Genomic DNA, 19381 nt, shown 5'->3' with positions numbered 1-19381 from the left:
TGTTGTAGACTTCACCGCCACGGCCACATAGGTGTTCGGACGGTTTGGGTACCTTGCTGCGTCCAAGTAGAGGGCTCCCGTGTCATTCGCGTGCGCCTCGGTGAGGGCCTTGGCCCTGGCCTCTCGGCGACCTGGATTATGGTCGGGATGCACGTTGCGGGGCAGCGGTAGTATCTTGATGCGTTGGAGTATCTCTCTTGGGAGGCTCTGTGTGTTGGGCGGATCCTTCCCCTTGCTGTCGCGGCCGTAACCGATTCGCTCGAGGATGCTTCTGCCGGCCCTCGTGGTTGAAAGGCGTTCGAGTTGTGTTGTTCTTTGGGCCTCACTGATCTCTTCCAGAGTGTTGTGGAGTCCCAATTCCAGAAGTCGCTCCGTGCTGGTGCTGTTGAGTAGCCCCAGCGCGGCTTTGTAAGTCCTGCGGATGGCCGCATTGATCTTGTCCCTTTCGTGTTGCTTCCATGGGTGGAAGGCCCCCACGTAGGCCACGTGGCTCATCGCAAAGGATTGTACTAGTCTTAGGAGGCTGTGTTCCTTCATGCCCTGACGTCTTGTGGATATGCGTTTGATGAGGCGGGTGGTGATGCCCAGCTTCGTGATGACTCGGTCGACCGTGGCGCTGTTACCCCGGCTAGCTTCGAGGAGCATGCCGAGGACGCGGAGGGTTTGCACTCTTGGGATGACGCTGCCGTCGCTCGTGTGCAATGTAATTGTGGCGGAGTCTTCTTCTGCCTTCCTGCGGTACCGCCCCGGTGGTGGGAGGATGAGCAGCTCGGACTTGTGCGGGGAGCATCGCAGCCCGGTTCCCGCCAAGTGCTCTTCGATGGCGTCTACCGCCTCTTGTAGTGTAGACTCGATGTGGCCGTCGCTCCCTCCGGGGACCCACAAGGTAATGTCATCTGCGTAGATGGTGTAGCGAACCTGCGGGATCCCCGAAAGTCGCTCGGCCACGCCAACCATCACGAGGTTGAATAGCACTGGCGATATCACCGAGCCTTGGGGTGTGCCCACACTGCCCAGCTCGCGTTCCGGTAGCTGTAGGTCTCCCGCCTGCAGTTCCACGGTGCGGTGCGACAGGAAGTCGCGAATGTAGTTGTATGTCCTCTCCCCCAGGCCCAGGCGCGAGACCTGTGCCAGGATGGCGGAATGGCGTACCTTGTCGAAGGCGCTCTGGAGATCCAGGCCCAGCACTGCCCTGTTATCTTGGGTGGGAACTGATGCATCGAGGATGTCGTGCTGTATCAGGATCATCGCGTCCTGGGTGCTGAGCCTTTCACGAAACCCCAACATGTTGTCGGGGTAGAGGCCTTCGTCTTCGAGGTAGCGTTGCCATCGGCTGTTGAGGACGTGCTCGAGAACCTTGCCCACGCATGATGTGAGGGAGATGGGGCGAAGGTTCCCGATGTCAGGTGGTTTGCCGGGCTTGGGGATGAGGATTGTCCGTGCCGCCTTCCACTGTTTGGGGAGGGCTCCCGCGCGCCAACACTTGTTGTAATATCTTGTGAGGGCTTCGATGGCTCCGTCACTGAGGTTGCGGAGTGCCTTGTTGGTGACCCTGTCCGGGCCCGCTGCCGACTTGCAGTTTAGGTGTTGTAGTGTCGCTCGTACTTCCCACTCCTCTATGTCGCGGTCTAGTGTGGGGTTGGGGGTCCCGCTGTAGTCTTCGTGTTCTTCGGTGGGTGTGCTTGGTAGGTACCGCTCGTTGATGCGTTTGCATGTTTCGTCTTTGCCGAGTTTCTTGATGGTGGTGTGCATGATTTGCGCTAGGCGGTGACGTTGGTATCCCTTGCTCTTTGTTTCGTCGAGGAGGTGACGAAGGAGCTGCCAGGTCCTGCCCTGATGTAGTTGTCCGTCGGCTTCGTTGCAGATGGCGTGCCACTGTTGCGTGCACAGTTCGCGGCTGTATTTTTCGATGGCGCGACCGAGCTCGGCCACCCGTTTACGCTTTTTTAAAGGGGCTCTGCCACACTCCCACTGAAAGCGTTTAGTGGGAGTGTGGCAGAGCCCCTTTAAAAAAGCGTGTTTAAGGCCCCAAAATGATCAGGCAAGAGGGCGATTTAGGCCTCCAACGACGTATGCATAGCCTCCATAAATATTTAAATATGTTAAGTTATGTGGTGATTTTGTTTGTGGTGATGTGGTGATTTTATTTCTGTACCCTGAACTGTACTGTATTGCGCGGCTGCAAGTATGGAAGTTTGTATCACTCCTGCCTTGGCCACCAAGAGGTGTCTGGCAGTATGTATTAAATAAATAAATAAATAAATAAATAAATAAATAAATAAATAAATAAATAAATAAATAAATAAATAAATGCAAATTAGTTTTAACGAGGACGTGCACGACCTATCACTACAAACGCAAAGCCAGAAATGCTACTGTTCATGACAGCATGAAGGTATCAACAATTGAACGTAGACCAATGACGATAAACTAGCTTCATTCATCAAACTGACTGCTCATACTCATGTTCAATAACCACTGTCGCTACCTCGAATGTAGCACATATTTAAAAATGTTTGAAAAAACCTTGAAATCTGGGAATACTGATTTAAAAAGTGTATTTTTATTGCTGTCTGACGCAATTAATTTACCACAGAACAAAAAAACATAATTAGCGCTAGCAAGAAGACGATTTATTAAAAAGTTAACATTTTCCTACATAATTTCTGTTAAGTACAACCCTGGCAATACTCTCACATACAATGGTAATAAAATTTTACAGGCAAGATGTAAATTTAAATGCAATGATAATAAGATTTTACAGGCAAGACGTAAATTTACGTACAATGATAATAACATTTTACAGGCAAGACATAAATTTACGTAAAAGTAAATTGCAAACCAAAGAAAAGCCGCGTGTACATCTAATTTTGCTATGCATTTTACTCTTCACTCTCCTTTCTCCTCTGCGCTCTCCGCAGTGTTTCTCTCAGCCACCGCTCGCGCCATGTCCGCGCGGTGGCGTATGCAGGAATGCGCGGTCCATATCCCTGCTGGTTGCGGTTGTTTTCCAAGAGTTTGTTTAACTGTAGGCCTACGTTGAATTTCACAGAGTTCTCCGGAGACAATGTAGCCCAGTAACGCAAATAACGAGCACAAGCTGCATTCGAAAGCGAAAGGTGAGGATAAATAGTGTTCATATAGGCGCAGATCTTGAAAATGCGCTTTTAAAGAATTTAGTGCCGAATTACCAAATTTTCATTATTATCCGCTATTAAAACAAAATAAAAGCCCTTCTTAACCTATAGTACATGCTCATACATAAAACTGGGCCAATAGCAGAGCAAGGAAAAAAATACGGCTTTTCTCAAATTCCGATTTCTACTGATATATATACTACTGGCTCTGTGGTTATTCGTATCTGGTGCTGGCGATCCAGAATAATCAGTTATCTCCAGGACATCTGCGAGTATGTAGTAAATATCAACAAAGCAATTCTTTCTGTTTATCTGTAACTCGGTATTAAAAAAGTCCGAGGGTGAAGTTGCGCTTGCTTAAGCCCATTTTCTGCCATGATGTCTACAAAAGTAATAGCTTCATTCCATTTCTGTGACCGCGCTGAGCTTTCTTAAAAGCACGATGCTTCGCTACGTAAAAAGAAAAAGCGAATATATAATTATGCTCGTATTTTACTATGCGTTCCGGATCAAATAGCAAGAATATCTTCCCATATTCTTTAGAAACGCTTATGACAGTGGCCACCGCACAACAAAAGCCTGCCTCAAGGAAACTCCAAACATTCTCTAAAGAAGTAGCAACAAAACATAAATAATAAAATTTTATCTAGGGGTTATTGTGTTCACAGCTTCTGCGCACAGTCACGGTTTTTCGCGGACCATAGGATTTTAGATGCTGTATGTAAGCCTCCATGTTTAATGTTTTCGGAAAGGCATCACTTCAAAAACACCCAGAGGAAATTGTTCCACCAGGACATTTCAGACCTGTGGCATCCGTCTGCGTATTTTCAGATGGCTGTTCTAAGAAGCCCAATGGACGACAGCGCATACACCTTCAGTATCCAAAAGAATTTCGGTGATTTTATCCTGGATCATCTGCGGAGGCACCCTCAGTCAAAATGGGTGAGGCGTGGACTAACGTCAACCCATTTATGCGTTTCACTAAGTTGGAGGCGTCTGGTTACATGCCTGTAGTTTATTATGTCATTGCACTGGGGCAGAAAAGATATTTTAAGGGGGTTACTGTTTTCTCTAAAATCAGCATACCCGCCGGTTTTACAATAGAAAAACTGAAATATGTTCATTCGGTCGCGGTAGGTGATCTACATTCATCGGTGCGAAATAGATTGTATCTTCCGTAAAATGAATAAAAGCTTACCGCTCGCTTTTGTGAGCCCCAACTGTTGGGGTGGTTAGAGTTGTTGTTCAGTAACAACAGGTAATATTGTTCTGTAATAACGCCTTCAAAACCGTTTTCTCATTACTCTGGAAAGCATGGCGCATAGATTGTTGATTACAGGAAGAGCGAGCTTGGTGGAACATCCGTAGTGGGTGGCATAGCTTTATCCTCGTATGCTTCTATTGCAGTCATAAAGAATGTCACAGAGAGTTCCTAACGGTTTCAGTTTGGACAGGCACCCAAAAAAGTAGTGCTTTGGAAACGGCAGCGAATATAGCTTCTTCAATTGTTCCAATTTTTCACCCTACAAAAGTGTGCTTATGAAAATGCAGGTTTCTGATTACGTTAACAGCACAACAAAAAAACCTTCTCCAAAGAAAACGGGGGGCAATTTTCAGAGAAAATCAGCCGCGACAAAAGCTACCGTTATAAATATGACAGCTTTCATACGCTGGAACAATTCGCTTATTTGCTATTTCAATACGATAATCAGCTCGGTGGTACAATATGCCTGGCGTCTCGTAACCGTATAGCTAAACGGAATAGCCAAGACTGCAGCCGTTCAAAACAAGCCCCTCGCTGTATAAACTGTTGGTTTGATGTCGCATTTTCGCCCAACGCGAACCATTTTTTGTTGCCGGTAACACCTCTAGGTCTACGACACATCATAAAATAATTGAAGTTTTTTATGTGAAATTGACTTCAGCTGTCACTTTTTTCATAAGCATAGCATAGGTATTGCAAAAGCGTACTATAGGCACAATTGCCGCCGCATCAACATTACCCTGAATTTTGCCCGCACAAATATATTCAAGTATCCTTTGTTTGCATATACAATAGACAAGTAGAACAGAATTTCCGGCTTACCACGCTGCCGCCGTTTAGATAAATTTCTTTTATTACTGAGATCTGCAAGAACCTCCTTCAATAAAGTTGTTGTGAGACTTCATATTTTCTGGTAAGTACGCAAGGTATCTCACCCACCTCTGAAATAGCATTGACAAGCTGCAGTATGTTCACATAAAAAAAATTGTCTAGCCATAAAGATACTCCCTAATGCGAAATTTGCGTGCAGCGCGACCTGCGGGCTTCTCGGTCACGGCGCATAGCTGCTGCGTGTCAGGAAATGATCGCGCGATCAACGAACGCACGGCGGCGTGCTTTACTGTACCAATATCTCGCAGCACATCGTCACGTGGTTCGGATGAACCCCGCAACGAGGTGGATGACGAGGGACCCATGCACATGCATCGAAGGACCCAAGCATGCACATGCACTTTGCCCTCACCCTCACACTTTCGCCATACTTCCATCCTCGTCTTTCCTGGGGCTCATCTTCACTGGCCTCTTCGTTGTCTATGTTATCTCATAGCGCGTCTCGACCGGAGAGCGTCTCGCTCCGCCTTAGCATACCTCACTCTCCGCCGTACTTTCCTCTTCCGTTTTCTTTCAGTCTTCAGTGTCCCCTTCATTCGCTCGGTTACGAGGCAGCCGACGTCGTAAAACCCCAGTTAGCGGACGTTTAAGTGCTGCGCACTCAAATGAAGCACAGAGGAGGTAAGGGGAAGGTTTTGAATAACTTAGATTGAAGGCACCAGCAAGATACAGTGGAACCCCGCTGATACATCCCCCCTACTTACGCCGACGCGCTTCTTACGACGGATCAGCGCGGTTCCGGCAAACTCCCCATAGGAAGAATGCATTAAAAACCCCGATGATATGACGCCCGGGTGCACGTGGTCTGCTTCATACAACGGCCCTGCTGCGGATAAACCGCCGTTTTTCCCATATTTTACTCCGCTTCACCGCCTCTTCCGACCATTAATTATTTTGAACCCCAGTTGGATGCCGCTTGATGTGCAAATGTCTGCATGCGGGCGAACGGGAGTTAACTTACGGAGTTAACTTTGAGCGGGAGTTAACTTACGACGACTCCACGACGCCAAGAGGACCGTGAATTTGAAGCTCCCATCCATCCGCCGACGAATGCGAAAAAACATACGACGCAACCGCACGGCGATTACCGAACACCCGCTTTCCCAGTGCGCTCGATCCAAGTTCCTTCCTGTCAGGACGATCCCTCTCCCTATAGGCCTCGAGTGCTGACTGAGGGGGGGCCATTGAAATCCCCCTAGCGGCTCGTTTCGAAAGCAGGCGGGCGCGGGAGTGTTCGTCACGCTTCCCACTATGGCCGCTGTTTTTGCGGTACGTTCACGACTGGGATTTACCATTTGTGCTCGTTGGAAATACATATTTGTATGGAGCAGTCACTCTGGTCACAAATGAGGTGTGTGTCCGTGAGTGTAAATGTTTCTGACGCGATCTTAGTCTGGTACATTCGGCCTGCATCAGCGCCAAGTGTGTTTCACAGGCCAGCGTCGCGGAATCGCCGTATGCATGGAGCTTTTTGTAGATACACTGGCCTGAAATTTACTAACAGTGTCTCTGTAACAAGCGTTTCCTCAGATGCTCATGCTACGCTATACACTACGATGAAAATCGGATTGAAGCGTTTACATGATATGTTTTTTTTTGTTTAGGCGCTTACATACGTCATGCGCTTATCGGTTTAAGCGCTTACATACCTCATATATTGATCACCACCATTTACAAGCCCGTATGTCTTATTTCCTCGAACAGTCAACGAAAGTGACCAAAGTCGAACCGTTAACGTGATAGGCCCGCGTGGCAGGCGCACTATGCCTGTTGACGTGCACCACAGGTCCTATGGCGTGTTGCAGACATACACAAGAGACATGAGCTTCGTTTCAATACTATTCATACCTGCAAGAATTTACACAATAGGTTACATTACAATGTGTGGGGTAGAACCGTTAACGTAGTAGACCTACAGTAGGCCTCAGGCGCACCTTCGTCTTGACCTGCCTACTTCGCCTGAGGAGGCACGGCTGCTGTGCTACAACTGGTGCTATGACGTGTTTCAAAGATATACAATAAACCAAAAGTTACAATATATTGTCACGAAGCCAAAAACAACGCAGTTGTCTTCAAGGAAAACAAGTTTATTGGAGCGAACTTGTGCTCCCCTAATAATTCACAGAATACATATGCGGCGAAACAGTACTCAGCAAAGTGACATACGCAAGCGAGCGTCGGTTATTCGAATGCCGCGGCGTCTGCTCTGCAGGCTTCTATATTTCGGCGCGAGTGTTTGGAACCGTCGATTTACATCCAGAACATTGTATATCACAGAAGATTATTCTGGGCTTGTGAAGTTCAGACGAAACAGTCTGCTAATCTGAATGAGATAGCCCGTCCGGCATAAAAATAAAAAATAGAAGACGCGCTTCACTTCGGACACAGATAACAGAGCTGGGCGTGGCCGGGCAGTAAAAACAAACAATAAATAAACAAACTCATACATGGTTCGCAGCATTGCCCCCCACTCTAAGAGTGCGTCGACCCGATGCTACAACAAAAGACAATGCGAACAAACAACAAAAATAAGTCCGTCATCTTGCATAGTAAGGTTTCAAGCGAACCACGTAAACTACTTCGGGCCGCGTGCGTTGTCGTGATGTTCCGGCACCGCCACCGGGGATCACCTCGTAGGTAAGTTGGGCGACACGTCGTAGAATCTGGTAGGGTCCGAAATACCGTCGCAGAAGCTTCTCACTGAGTCCGCGTCGTCGGATAGGAGTCAAAACCCAAACAAGATCCCCTGGGTGGTACTCGGCGTCTTGACATCGAAAGTTGTAGCTCCCGGAATCCACCAGCTGCTGGTCCGTTGTACGAACTCGAGCGAGCTGGCTGGCGTTCTCCGCATGCTGAAGGTATCCTTGGACGTCCGGGTTGAGGTCGTCGTCTTCTACATGCGGAAGCATGGCGTCAAGCATCGTAGTCGGCCTTCTTCCGTAGGCAAGCTTGAACGGCGTAACTTGCGTAGTTTCCTAGATAGCCGTGTTGTACGCAAACGTGTCATACGGGAGCACTTCGCCCCAAGTATTATGTTCAACGTCGACATACATTGACAGCATATCTGCGATTGTCTTGTTCAGACGTTCTGCTAGTTCGTTCGTTTGGGGGTGGTACGTCGTCGATATTTGGTGATCCGTGTTGCTGTAGCGCAATGTTCCTTGCATCAGCTCCGTAGTAAAGGCCGTTCCGCGGTCCGTGGTTAGGACTTCCGGGGCTCCATGTCACAGCACAACTCGGCTTATGAAGAACTTTGCGACTTCTTGTACAGTCCCTCTCGGAAAAGCGGCGATCTCTGCGTAACGCGTCGTGTATTCTGTCGCTACGACAATCCACTTGTTCTCGAATCGGGATGTAGGGAACGGGCCCAGAAGGTCCACTCCAATTTGTTGCAATTGCATCGATGGGTCAGCGATCGTCTGCAGAAGCCCGGCAGGTCTCGTCGGTGGCGTCTTTCGTCGCTGGCAGTCACGGCAGCTCCGGAAGTAGTGGGTGACATCGCATGTAAGGCGGGGCCAGTAGTACTTAGCCTTGATTTTTCCAATTGTGCGGGCTGTTCCGAGATGTCCGGAAGTGGGGTTGTCGTGGCAATCTTCCAAAACTTCGTCGCGAAGGTCTGCGGGGATGACAAGAATATAATTCGTTCTGGTTCTGGGGCTGAAATTCTTCACGAGCAGAGACTTTTTCAGGCTGAATGCTGGTAGGTTGCGTTTGAAGGTCCTAGGCACGGCAACGTTGCATCCTTCGAGGTAGTCAATCATGACGCGTGAGTCGGGGTCGGCACGTTGCCGGGTGGCTAGGTCGCTCTCCGTCACGATTCCGAAGAACGCGCTGTCTTCATCAGAGTCTTGTGCTGGTGTGTCGACGGGAGCGCGGGACAGGCAGTCGGCGTCGGAGTGTTCCTGCCGGATTTATAGACGATTGTAACGTCGAACGCTTGCAGGCGCAGGCTCCACCACCGAAGACGGCCTGAGGGGTCATTCAAATTGGCGAGCTAACACAGCACATGGTGGTCTGTCACAACCTGGAATAGTCTACCATGCACGTGGTGGTGAAATTTTGTCATCACCAATATATTAGCGAGGCACTCTTTTTCCGACGCTGAGCAGTTTTTTTCCTCCATCGACAGACCACAGCTGGCAAAGTCGATTACTAATTCGCAACCCCTTTGTTTTTGGATGAGGGCGCCACCCAAGCCCATATCACTTGTGTCCGTGTGCATGTCCGTTTCGGCGTCTTCGTCGAAATGAGCGAGAGCGGGTGGGCTTTGCAGGCGTTTCGGCAGCTAAAATGGGTGCTATCTTTCGTCAAGCGTGTGAGTGGCTCTGCATTGCGTGCGAAGTTTACGCCGAAGCGCCGGTAGTATGCACACAGTCCAAGAAATCTTTGCACGTCCTCGTTGTCTTTCGGCCTTGGGAAATTCGCAATGGCTGAAGTTTTCGCCGGGTCAGGCAGGACTCCCGCGGCGTTGACGACGTTGCCAAAAACTTGAGCTCTTCGTACGCGAAGCGGCACTTTTCAGGCTTCAGCGTTAGCCCCGACGTACGAATGGCCGCAAGTACAGACTCCAACATTGCAATTTGTTCGTCGAAAGTCCGGGCGAAAACCAGAAAGTCGTCGAGGTATACGAGGCAGGTGCGCCACTTGAGCCCAGCTAGCTCAGTGTCCATGACTCTTTGAAATGTTGCTGGCGCCGTGCACAGGCCGAACGGCATCACCTTGAAATCGTATAGGCCATCCGGCGTTATAAAGGCGGTCTTCTCTCGGTCTCTCTCGTCCACCTCAATTTCACTGTAGCTGGTCTTCAGATCCATCCATGAGAAGTACTTCGCATAGCAGGGGTGGTCGAGGGCGTCGTCGATTCGGGGCAGGGGGTACACGTCCTTTTTGGTGAATTTGTTCAGTCGCCGGTAGTCAACGCAAAACCTTAATGTGCCGTCTTTGTTCTTCGCCAGTACGACGGGCGCCGCCAGGGGCTTTTCGATGGCTGTATAATGTCGTCGCAGAGCATGTCGTCGACTTGAGTCCGAATGGCTTCACGTCGTGTGAATAGACACGGTACGGTGGCTGTCATGTAGGTCGGGCTACCTCTTCCGTTATTATTTGGTGCTTCGCTAGAGGTGTCTGACGTAGTTTCGAGTTCGACAAAAACACTCCCTTTAGCGACGCAGCAAAGCCAATAATTTGTTTCGTTCTGCTTTAGGTAACGCCGGATTCACGTCGAAGGGATTCGGAAGTTTGAAGGTATCTTCGGGTGCGTGTTCAAATTCGGCGACCGCGATCACGTCACTTGCTTTTTGCGACTCTTCGACGAACGTAATTTCAGCGCCCTTCATTAAATGCTGGTACTAGTCGGTGACATTTGTGACCAACACGTGGCATTGGCGTTACTTAAAGCGCGCATTGTCTCTTGCGACAGAGACATCGCGTCCATGAAGCAACCTTTGGTCACTCTCTCCAATAGCGTCAACATCAGAAACCGCATCTTCACAGTATACGCTCATCATCAAGCTTGCGCGGGGTGGCAGGGCGACATGATCGTCGGCGACCCTTACCGCACCACGGTTTTCGGGGTTCGGTTCGGGCGTCATACAGTGATTGGAGGAAAATGTTATAGACCTGGCCTGTATATCAATTATTGCACCGTTTTGCGTCAAAAAGTCAATCCCGAGAATTACGTCACGGGAGCAGTTAGGCATAATGACGAAAGCCGCGGGGTACGTTGTGCCGTCTATGGTAACGCGCGATGTGCACGTTCCACTTGGCGTCACGAGGTGGCCTCCTGCTGTGCGTATGTGCGGACCGTCCCATCTGGTCATACCTTTCTTCGGCTTAGACGGAAATGCCCCGATTATTACGAAGTAGCCGGCTCCCGTGTCTATGAGGGCGACTACATCAAAGCCGTCTAGGGACAGCTGAACGTCGGAGGCCGCATTTTTTGAGTTCCGGGTACGTTGTGGGCTCGTATCTCTGCTTGTACGTGTTGACGTTAGGGCACTATGCGTCGTCGTCTTCGTCGTATTCTCAGCGGCAGGCTCGGTCTTGTCAGATACGAGTCGCGCCGTGTAGCTGTCGTCGTGTTCGGGAGGCTAGTCGGGGTTCGGTCGGGTAGCAGGGCTGAGGGCATGTCATGAATCATGGTCTTGAGCGAGTAGCTGCGTCGTTGGAGGGTTTTCATTTTTCCGCGGTCGTGCAACTTTGCCTCCAGACGTTGCTGCTTTTAGTTTCCCCCGGTTGGGTAGAGGGACCTTCCACGTGAGAAGTGAGCAGTGGGACGGCGGTTCGGCGACTGGTACGGGTACGGCGACAATGAACGGTTCAAGCGGGCTGCTCCTCGATTGGTGTTGGAGAGATATTCTTTCATCTCAGTAGGGCGCTGGCCGGGTCGGCGGCGTGGGGCCTCGACGGAGAACCCTCGCAAACCGAACCTCTTGTAGGGACAGCCACGGTAGATGTGGTCGGCCTCCCCGCAGTGGCAGCACAGCGGACGATTATCGGGAGTTCGCCATACGTCCGTTTTCCTCGGAGTCTGGTTTAGGGCTGCCGGGGGTCGGGTGAGCGACAGTGTGCGGTAGTACGGCGGGTCCTGTTGACGACGTGTTGGAGCTGGGCGGGGTCGGCGAACTGCTGCGGAGTAGGACATCGCTTGTGGCTCGCGGGGACTTCGGACGGCGTAGAAGTTCCCATCGCTTGTTGCTCTTCTTCCGTAATCACATCGGTAAGGAAAGCGACGTGGGGCTGCGGCAGCGTGAGGAGAAGTTTCCGCAGGTCCTCCCTCCCTACTGCGCGGATGGTTACGCGTAGGCTATCAGCCGGAATCAGCATGTTGTCGACGTAGTTAGCATTGGCCGCGCCAACAAAGTGGCGGTCATACTGCTTAGCACGCATTTTGAGACCCTTCTCAATCGTGCTGGCTTCGGTCACCGATTCGGAGACGGTTTCTGGCGGGTTTCGGACATGTCCGGCAAACAGTTCTCCCTTCACACCACGCAACGAGAAGCATAACTTCTTTTCTTCTGTCATTTGATGGTCCGTGCGGCAAAATAGTTGCCTCATCTCCTCAATGAAGATCACGACCCCTTCGTTGGGGTGTTGCGTCCGCGTTTCCAAGGAGCGGGCGCCTCGTTCTTTCTGCAGGATGGTGGCGAATGGTTTGAGGATGAGGAGGAAAATCTTTATTAGTGGCAAAAAGTAGATTTTCGTCTTCCCAAGTGAGAGGAGCCCTTATTCCAGAGCCCCTGTAGCTTTGGCTGTCGCCAGGGCCCTCTCGACCAGTCTGCGCTGATCTTCCAGGGTCGAGCTGGACAGCACAGCTTCCCACTGTTCACTCGTTGGATTGTCATTCACGGGCACTGTCTTAGTTTCGGGACAGGCCCATGTGACGTGGTAAAGAGTAGCTGTTTCTCGCCCGCGCAGTGGGCATTGATTTGACGGATGGACAGTGGGGTACATCGAGTGGTGGAGGCTGAGATGAAGGTAGGTGTTCGTCTGCAACAGGCGCCATTCTACTGTCTCCTCTTTGGTTAGGTGTTTGTGCAGCGGAGGAAGAGAGCGGCGACTTAAACGGTGATGTTGCAGAATATCATGATATGTCAAAGGGATTGGCACTGGAACTGTGGACTGGTCATCCTGAGGTGGCGGGGCCCGGATAATCATAGCTCGGGCTGATGCATGCGCTCGTTCGTTCCCGTCCAGGGCGCTGTGTCCTGGTGTCCAGATTACTGAACTTGTGGGTAGTTGACTGGGCGAATGTTTACTCAGAATTTGATGGGCGATTTTAGATATTCAGCTTTTGCTAAAGCTGCGACAGGCTGCTTGCGAGTCGGATACTACTGTTAAGTGTTTGGTTCGCAGGGCTGACGTGATGGCTAGTGCTATTGCCGTTTCCTCTGCTTCCAAAGGGTGTCGGTGTACTCACTGACGCGGTCGTTCGTTCTCGCATGTCCTCATCAATAACGCTTATGACCATAGCTGGCCTCCGTCAGTGTACCGCACGTCTTTGGATTTTTGAAATTGGATTTGGAAAGCACGGGAGCGGGCTTCTCGTGTCCCCTGGTTGTAATCAGGATGCATGTTTTTAGGTATAGGTCTTACGTGAATTTTGTCGCGATACATGTGTGGGAGTGTCATCGTGTGGTTATGGCCTGCAGTTTGGGTTGGATACCCTAAGCGTTCGAGAACCTGCCTGCCCGTCGGGGTCAGCTGGAGTCTTTCTCGTTGGCTGACGAGGTGTGCAGCAACGTGTTCTTCTACCGTGTTGTGGTCGCCGAGAGCCTGTAGATTCTGCCTCGAGGTGGTGGGTGGAAGATTTAGGGCTCTCTTGTAGGCTTGCCGAACGAGGGATTCTAATTGTTCCTGTTGTCGCCTGTTGATTGTGATGTAGGGTACGGTGTAAGTTACCCAACTGATGACGAGTGCTTGTACTAGACGGGTGGTATCTTCTTCTTTAAGACCATGGCGCCTGTTTGCGATCCGGCTCATGATGCGGATGACTTGATTTGTGCTGTGCTTGAGTCGCTGAAGTGCGTGCGATCCACCGCCATCTTGTTGAAGGTAGAGTCCGAGGATTCCGATAGTCTGTACTTGTGGAATATCTTGATTGTCCAATGTGAGGGAGATTTCAGGAGGGTCGTAAGGAATTTTTCCGCATTTTTTCTTCATCAAGAGTAGTTCCGACTTTTCCGGCGCACATTCGAGACCACTGTCGCGCGCGTACTGTTGGACAATGTCAGCCGCACGCTGCAGGGCTTCCTGTATCTCACTGTCCGAGCCCATGTTTGCCCATATGGTGACGTCGTCGGCGTAGATAGCGTGGTGCACGCCCTCTATCGCCGCGAGTTGAGCTGGAAGTCTCATCATCGCTATGTTAAAGAGTGTTGGCATCAGTACAGCTCCTTGCGGGGGTCCCTTGTTTGGAGTAGGAAGAGGGGGGGGGTTCTGAGGTCCCCTATGCCGACCGTGGCGGTACGGTTGCGGAGGAAGGCGCTGATGTACGCGAAAGTACGTTGCCCGCAGTATATGTCGCTGTGGTTTCTGAGTATGGTTTTGTGACTGACGTTATCAAATGCAGCCTTGAGGTCTAATGCCACGATGGCTTTGGTGCTGTAGGGCGAGATCTGCTGCGTAATTTCTTCGTGGAGTTGGAGGAGAATATCTTGTGTGCTAAGGTGCGGACGAAAACCCAACATTGTTGCTGGTAAAAAGTTAATGTTTTCTATGTAAGGCTGAAGTCTGTTTAGGACAACGTGCTCGAACAGTTTGCCTACCCAAGAGGGTAGGGACATAGGCAGCGGGTTTTCCAGCTTCGGTGGCTTGCCTGGTTTGGGAACCACGACGATATCAGCGTGAGTCCATTCTCTTTGCAGTGTGCCAAATAAGTTGTAAGGGCCTGTATGGAGGTATCGTCTAAGTTTCGGAGTAAGCGGTTCGTGACCTTATCTGCTCCCGGTGTGGTGTTATTGGTGAGGGCCTGAACCGCCTGCTTGACTTCAGAGAGGGTTGATTGGTCGATCCAGGTCTTCGTTGGGGTCGCCTCTGTACTCCTCTGGCTTGTCCGACGGTTGCTGTTGACCTATATATTTGTCCCGTAGAGCATCAAGGATGTCTTGGTTGGTTCCTGGGTGTTGGTGCATGATTTTCTTGATGGTGTTTTGCGTAGCTGATCGGCTTTTTGTAGGGTTCAGGAAATTTCGCAATAGCGCCCAGGTTTTTGCACTACCTAACGTTCCTTGGAGTTTGTTGCAGAGTTCGTTCCAGTTTGGCCGCATGAGTTCCGCTGCGTACTTGGCGGCTTCTTCCGTAATTTTGCTATTCGAATTTTGAGTCTCCTATTCAGTTTCTGTCGGTGCCATCTCCTGAGCATACTTCTTCGGCCTTGACCGAGGTGAAGTAAATGATGGTCGAAGGCTGGTTTTTCTTCCGATAAAGTCAGCTCCTTTGATTGGCTGCATACTTCTTCGTGCAGATCACGAACCCACTCTTCTATGTTGGCAATCTCTGAAGAGGGGTTGTTTTCTCTCTGCTTTCGAAATGCATCCCAGTTGACGAGGCAGGTTTTCTTTACGGGATGGTTCTTGCACGTGAGGTGGACTGTGGTGATGAGAATACAATGGTCGCTCCCAAGTGTCTCTTCAGAGTTGTGCCACTCTGCTCTTGAAAGGTTTTTCGTCATCGTCCGGTCGGGACAGGTGTCTCGTGTTATGCTGTTACCAATTCTTGTTGGGTAGTTAGGATCCGTGTAAAGGGACAGGCCTTCGTGATGGATGAGTCCCCATAGCTTGTTTCCTTTTGTGGTTCCTTTGCCGTATCCCCAGGCCGGGTGTGGCGCATTAAAATCTCCCAGGATGACCACTGCGTTTCTCTTGACCAGTTTCAGGGTTGTAGTGAATAGGTAATCGAAGTCCTCTTTCTTGCGGCTCGGAGGACTATATAAGTTCAGTACAAAGACTAGGCTGACCCCTTTTGGTGGGCAGGATCTCTATAAGGATGTGATCAATATCACTGCCATCTATTGTATGTTGTACGACTGTAAGGTATCTTGCGACAAGCCTGGCTATTCTGCTATTTGGGATGATGTTGTGTGGGTGCTATAGCCTGGTTGTGATGGTGTAGATCCAGTTTCTTGTATGGCTATTACGTCTGGGCGGTGTTCTACGTGCCGTATGTATTGGTGTAAAGCGCCACTTTTCTGTTTATACATGCGACCGTTCCACTGCCAGACTGTTAGGTTGTTACTGTTTGGCTGAATTGGCTTATTCATAATCATCCATTGTGTCAGGATGCAGAGGCAGTGCTTCTGGGCTAACGTTAAGTTTTACTTTCTTGCGGTTGCCTTTATCGTCCTCGTTTGGCTCAGGGGTAGTTTGTTGTAGGATAGTGTGTTCCATATGTTGCCATAGTTTTTTCATGTTTTCTTCGTTTAGGGTACTGTGTTGTTGCAGTTGCTGTGTTTGCATCACTATTTCCTTCATTTGCTGCTGAACCTGCATGATGTCTTCGGAGAGACCAGCTACTGTTTGTTCTAATGTTGTTACGGGTTCGGCAGGAGCTGGTGTGGGACAGGGGTCCCTCATGGGTTGGGGAGTTGTTTTGTTTTCGATTTGTGTGTGGGTTTGAGGTGAATGGATTCTATTTTTGGTAATTAGCAATGCTTTCAGTTGTCTGTTTTCCTCTCTTACCTGTTGGTTTTCAGCTCTTAATTCTTTGAGTTGACCTATTATTTCGGCTAGTTGCTGGTTAATGTCGGTGGTCTGTTGAGATGAGGATTGAGTCGGTTTGTTCTGATTGTTTTGTGGGAAGAGCCGTGCTGACCAGCTCACCTTGCCATTCCCGTGCCGTTGACCGTATCCGCTGGGCTCCATGGTAGCTGGTTGCTGTTGGGCAGGTTGCCTTTTGGAGCTGGACCGATGGCTCGCTCCGGCTCCGGCAGGTCCTCGGGATAAGGATCGTGAATGGTCATTGTTGAAGGTGTCTCTTCAGCTTTGGTGTTGGCTCGTCTGAGGTGACGGTGGTGAGCATCGGACCAGTCTCTCATGGCACCTCTTGTCGTCCGTGGGGTGTGCACCCTTGCACAGGACGCACCGAGGTGAGCACTCGTGTTCCTTCGCGGGGTTGGAGAGACCGCACACTGCACATTTCACGGTGTCCGGGTTTGGGCACACGTCGGTGCGGTGTCCTACTTCATGGCAAACGTAGCATACGGGGCGTGTGGGCCGATACAAGCTACAGGAGAGCATCGCGTGTTCGAAGATGACGCCTCTGGGCACCCGCTTTCCGGCGAAGGTTACTAGGGCCGTCGATGTCTTTCCAAGCATTCGGGCGGTTAATATTTCGTATTCAGGCGCGTGGAGGTTGTCGATGAGTGCGCTGATTGGAGTTCCGGGTGGAATGCCGTGTACCACTCCACGTGATGAGTCATCCGGGTCAGCGATTTACGCAGTGATTTTGTACTCTTTGCCTAATATATGTAGTGATTGTAAGTCTCGAATGTTTCGTGCCAGGTCTTCGTCCGGAGTGCTTACAATGGCGATGTTTTGTACTTCGTCTACGCGTGTTTGGAAGAAGGCTTTCGCTGTCCGCTTGCTGCCATGTTGCGTCTTTTCAGGGACCGCTCGTGAGAGGTGAACGATCTCTAGGTTAGACAGTTTCAGTGCTCCCCTTGGTGTATGAGGATTTTGTAGTCATCTCTTGGTAGGGGAGGGAATCTTTTCTGTTGCTTAATTTGTGACCTTGATGTGGATGTGATGTCCGGCTTGGGGCTTCCTACGTCGGGGTTGATGGATTGTGACTTTTTCTTCTTGTTTCGTCTTCTTCGTTGTTCTACCCAGTCGTCTTTCTCGAGTGCTTCTCCTTCATGATGGGTGTTGTCCATGTTCTCGGTGCCTTCCACGTCACAGTCCATGCCTGGATCGTTGGCCGGAACCGCCGGACGCTGGGCCTAGCCTCGGTTAAGCTTGAGGCAGCCGGCGCCACCGTTCCTTGGTGCACCATGTTCGAATTAAGGTTAGCTTGGCTGGGCCGCTTGAGATAGAAAAGCTGGCCGGAAAAGGCCAGCCAGGGTTCCAACCTTCCAAAACGCGGTGTCCTCAGGTAGCGGATGGTTGGAGACACTCGAATCAATGGTTCTTTCTGAGGTGAGTGTAGAATTATCGCCACAGAAAGTGAGAAAATTCAGAGCCCATGTGGACTGAACCTGAACAGCTCGGCCCCCTAGTGGCGAGTCCAATGGTTTGAGGAACTCCCTCTTAAAGAGAGTCCGGTTGGTTAGGGAGCTTTCATGGTTTCCAAACTACGTTCGGGCCGTATCTTCTAAATAAAAGAAAATATGGCGGAAAGTTTCTTCGTCAGACTACCTGTTAAAGATGCGGACGCGCTCAACTTTATCCAATATGTCCTCAGGGTCTTCTCCGGGAGATCCGCGGAAAGATGGTGGTTCCCGGGACGTTGAAGAACGACGGCAGGATTGATACTGCTGGTCATGGTGCCTGCGTTTATCATGGTGGTGGTCAGGACGTCTTCTTTCTCCACTATATCCGGAGGCAGTTCTAACTCTGGCTGAAGACGTTGCTGTCGGCGGCTGACACGTCTTGAGCTTGCTTGTCGGCTTTAAACGGGTTTAGTGTTCATGTACCCCCCACCTCTACCAGATGTCACAAAGCCAAAAACGACGCAGTTGTCTTCAAGAAAAACAAGGTTATTGGAGCGAACTTGTGCTCCCCTGACAACTCAAAGAATACACATGCGGCGAAACAGTAATCAGCAAAGTGACATGCGGAAGCGAGCGTCGGTTATTCGAATGCCGCGGCGTCTGCTCTCCAGGCTTTTATCTTTCGGCGCGATTGTTTCTGGAACCGTCGATTTCCATCCAGAACATTGTAGATCAGAGAAAATTATTATGGACTAGTGATGTTGAGACGAAACAGTCTGCTTATCTGAATAAGATAGCCCGTGCGGCATAAAAATAAAGAATGGAAGACGGCTTCACTTGGGACACAGATAACAGAGCAGGGCGTTGCGGGGCAGTAAAAACGAAAAATACATAAACAGACCCATACATCGTTCGGAGCAATATTATCCTAGCCTGCCTGTATTTACACAATAAGTGGGATCGGAGGAACTAAACTTACTGCCTTTTGCGTTAATTGAAGCTGTAATCACGAAAAGAAACTGTCGCTGGTTATAACCACAATGCCGATGTGCAGCACGAACAAAAAAGCCTGTTTTCGACACAGTGACTGCGCGTACGATTTATGTGCAGCTAACTGGTACGTGAAGTCGCTGCGTGGAAATCATGTAGTTTCACTGGACATGATTTCAATCCTGTTCGCCGGACATGAAAGTGCGTGTTTGGGCCGAGGTATGTCTCGGGTGTTTTCTACTAGTCTGTCACTCGTATGCTGTTCACAGGAAAAAAACATCGATGGTATTTGGAAAGAAGTAGGTGGACTGCTGTTGGGAGTTAGGGAAGGCGGGGGGCGGGCGACAAAAATCAGGTATCTCTGAGCGTAATACCATACGTGGGGCTTCCGACATCTCGGCCACTGCCTTTGTTTCACAAAGTACCGCTGAAAAAACACACACGCCACTTTTG

The 19381-nt window shown here is 50.1% G+C and overlaps 1 protein-coding gene across 2 annotated transcripts in view; it reads left to right on the top strand.

Annotated features, from left to right (window-relative positions):
* Positions 1-19381, top strand: part of LOC144179636 (uncharacterized) — a 77823-nt gene that overhangs the window by 15187 nt on the left and 43255 nt on the right. The window contains exon 2 of one of the 2 annotated variants that reach the window (XM_077708053.1): positions 3969-4079. The exons of the other annotated variant lie outside the window; for it this stretch is intronic. Coding sequence (XP_077564179.1) covers positions 3969-4079 — 111 coding nt within the window. The remainder of the gene's footprint in view (positions 1-3968; positions 4080-19381) is intronic. 2 annotated transcript variants of the gene reach the window in all.

Source organism: Haemaphysalis longicornis, unplaced genomic scaffold (assembly GCF_048455015.1).
Source record: "Haemaphysalis longicornis isolate Haplotype H1 unplaced genomic scaffold, Haemaphysalis longicornis Haplotype H1 scaffold_4, whole genome shotgun sequence".
NCBI lineage: Eukaryota > Metazoa > Arthropoda > Arachnida > Ixodida > Ixodidae > Haemaphysalis > Haemaphysalis longicornis.
Note: the sequence above shows the minus strand (reverse complement) of the source record. Positions and strands in the feature narration are given on the sequence as shown.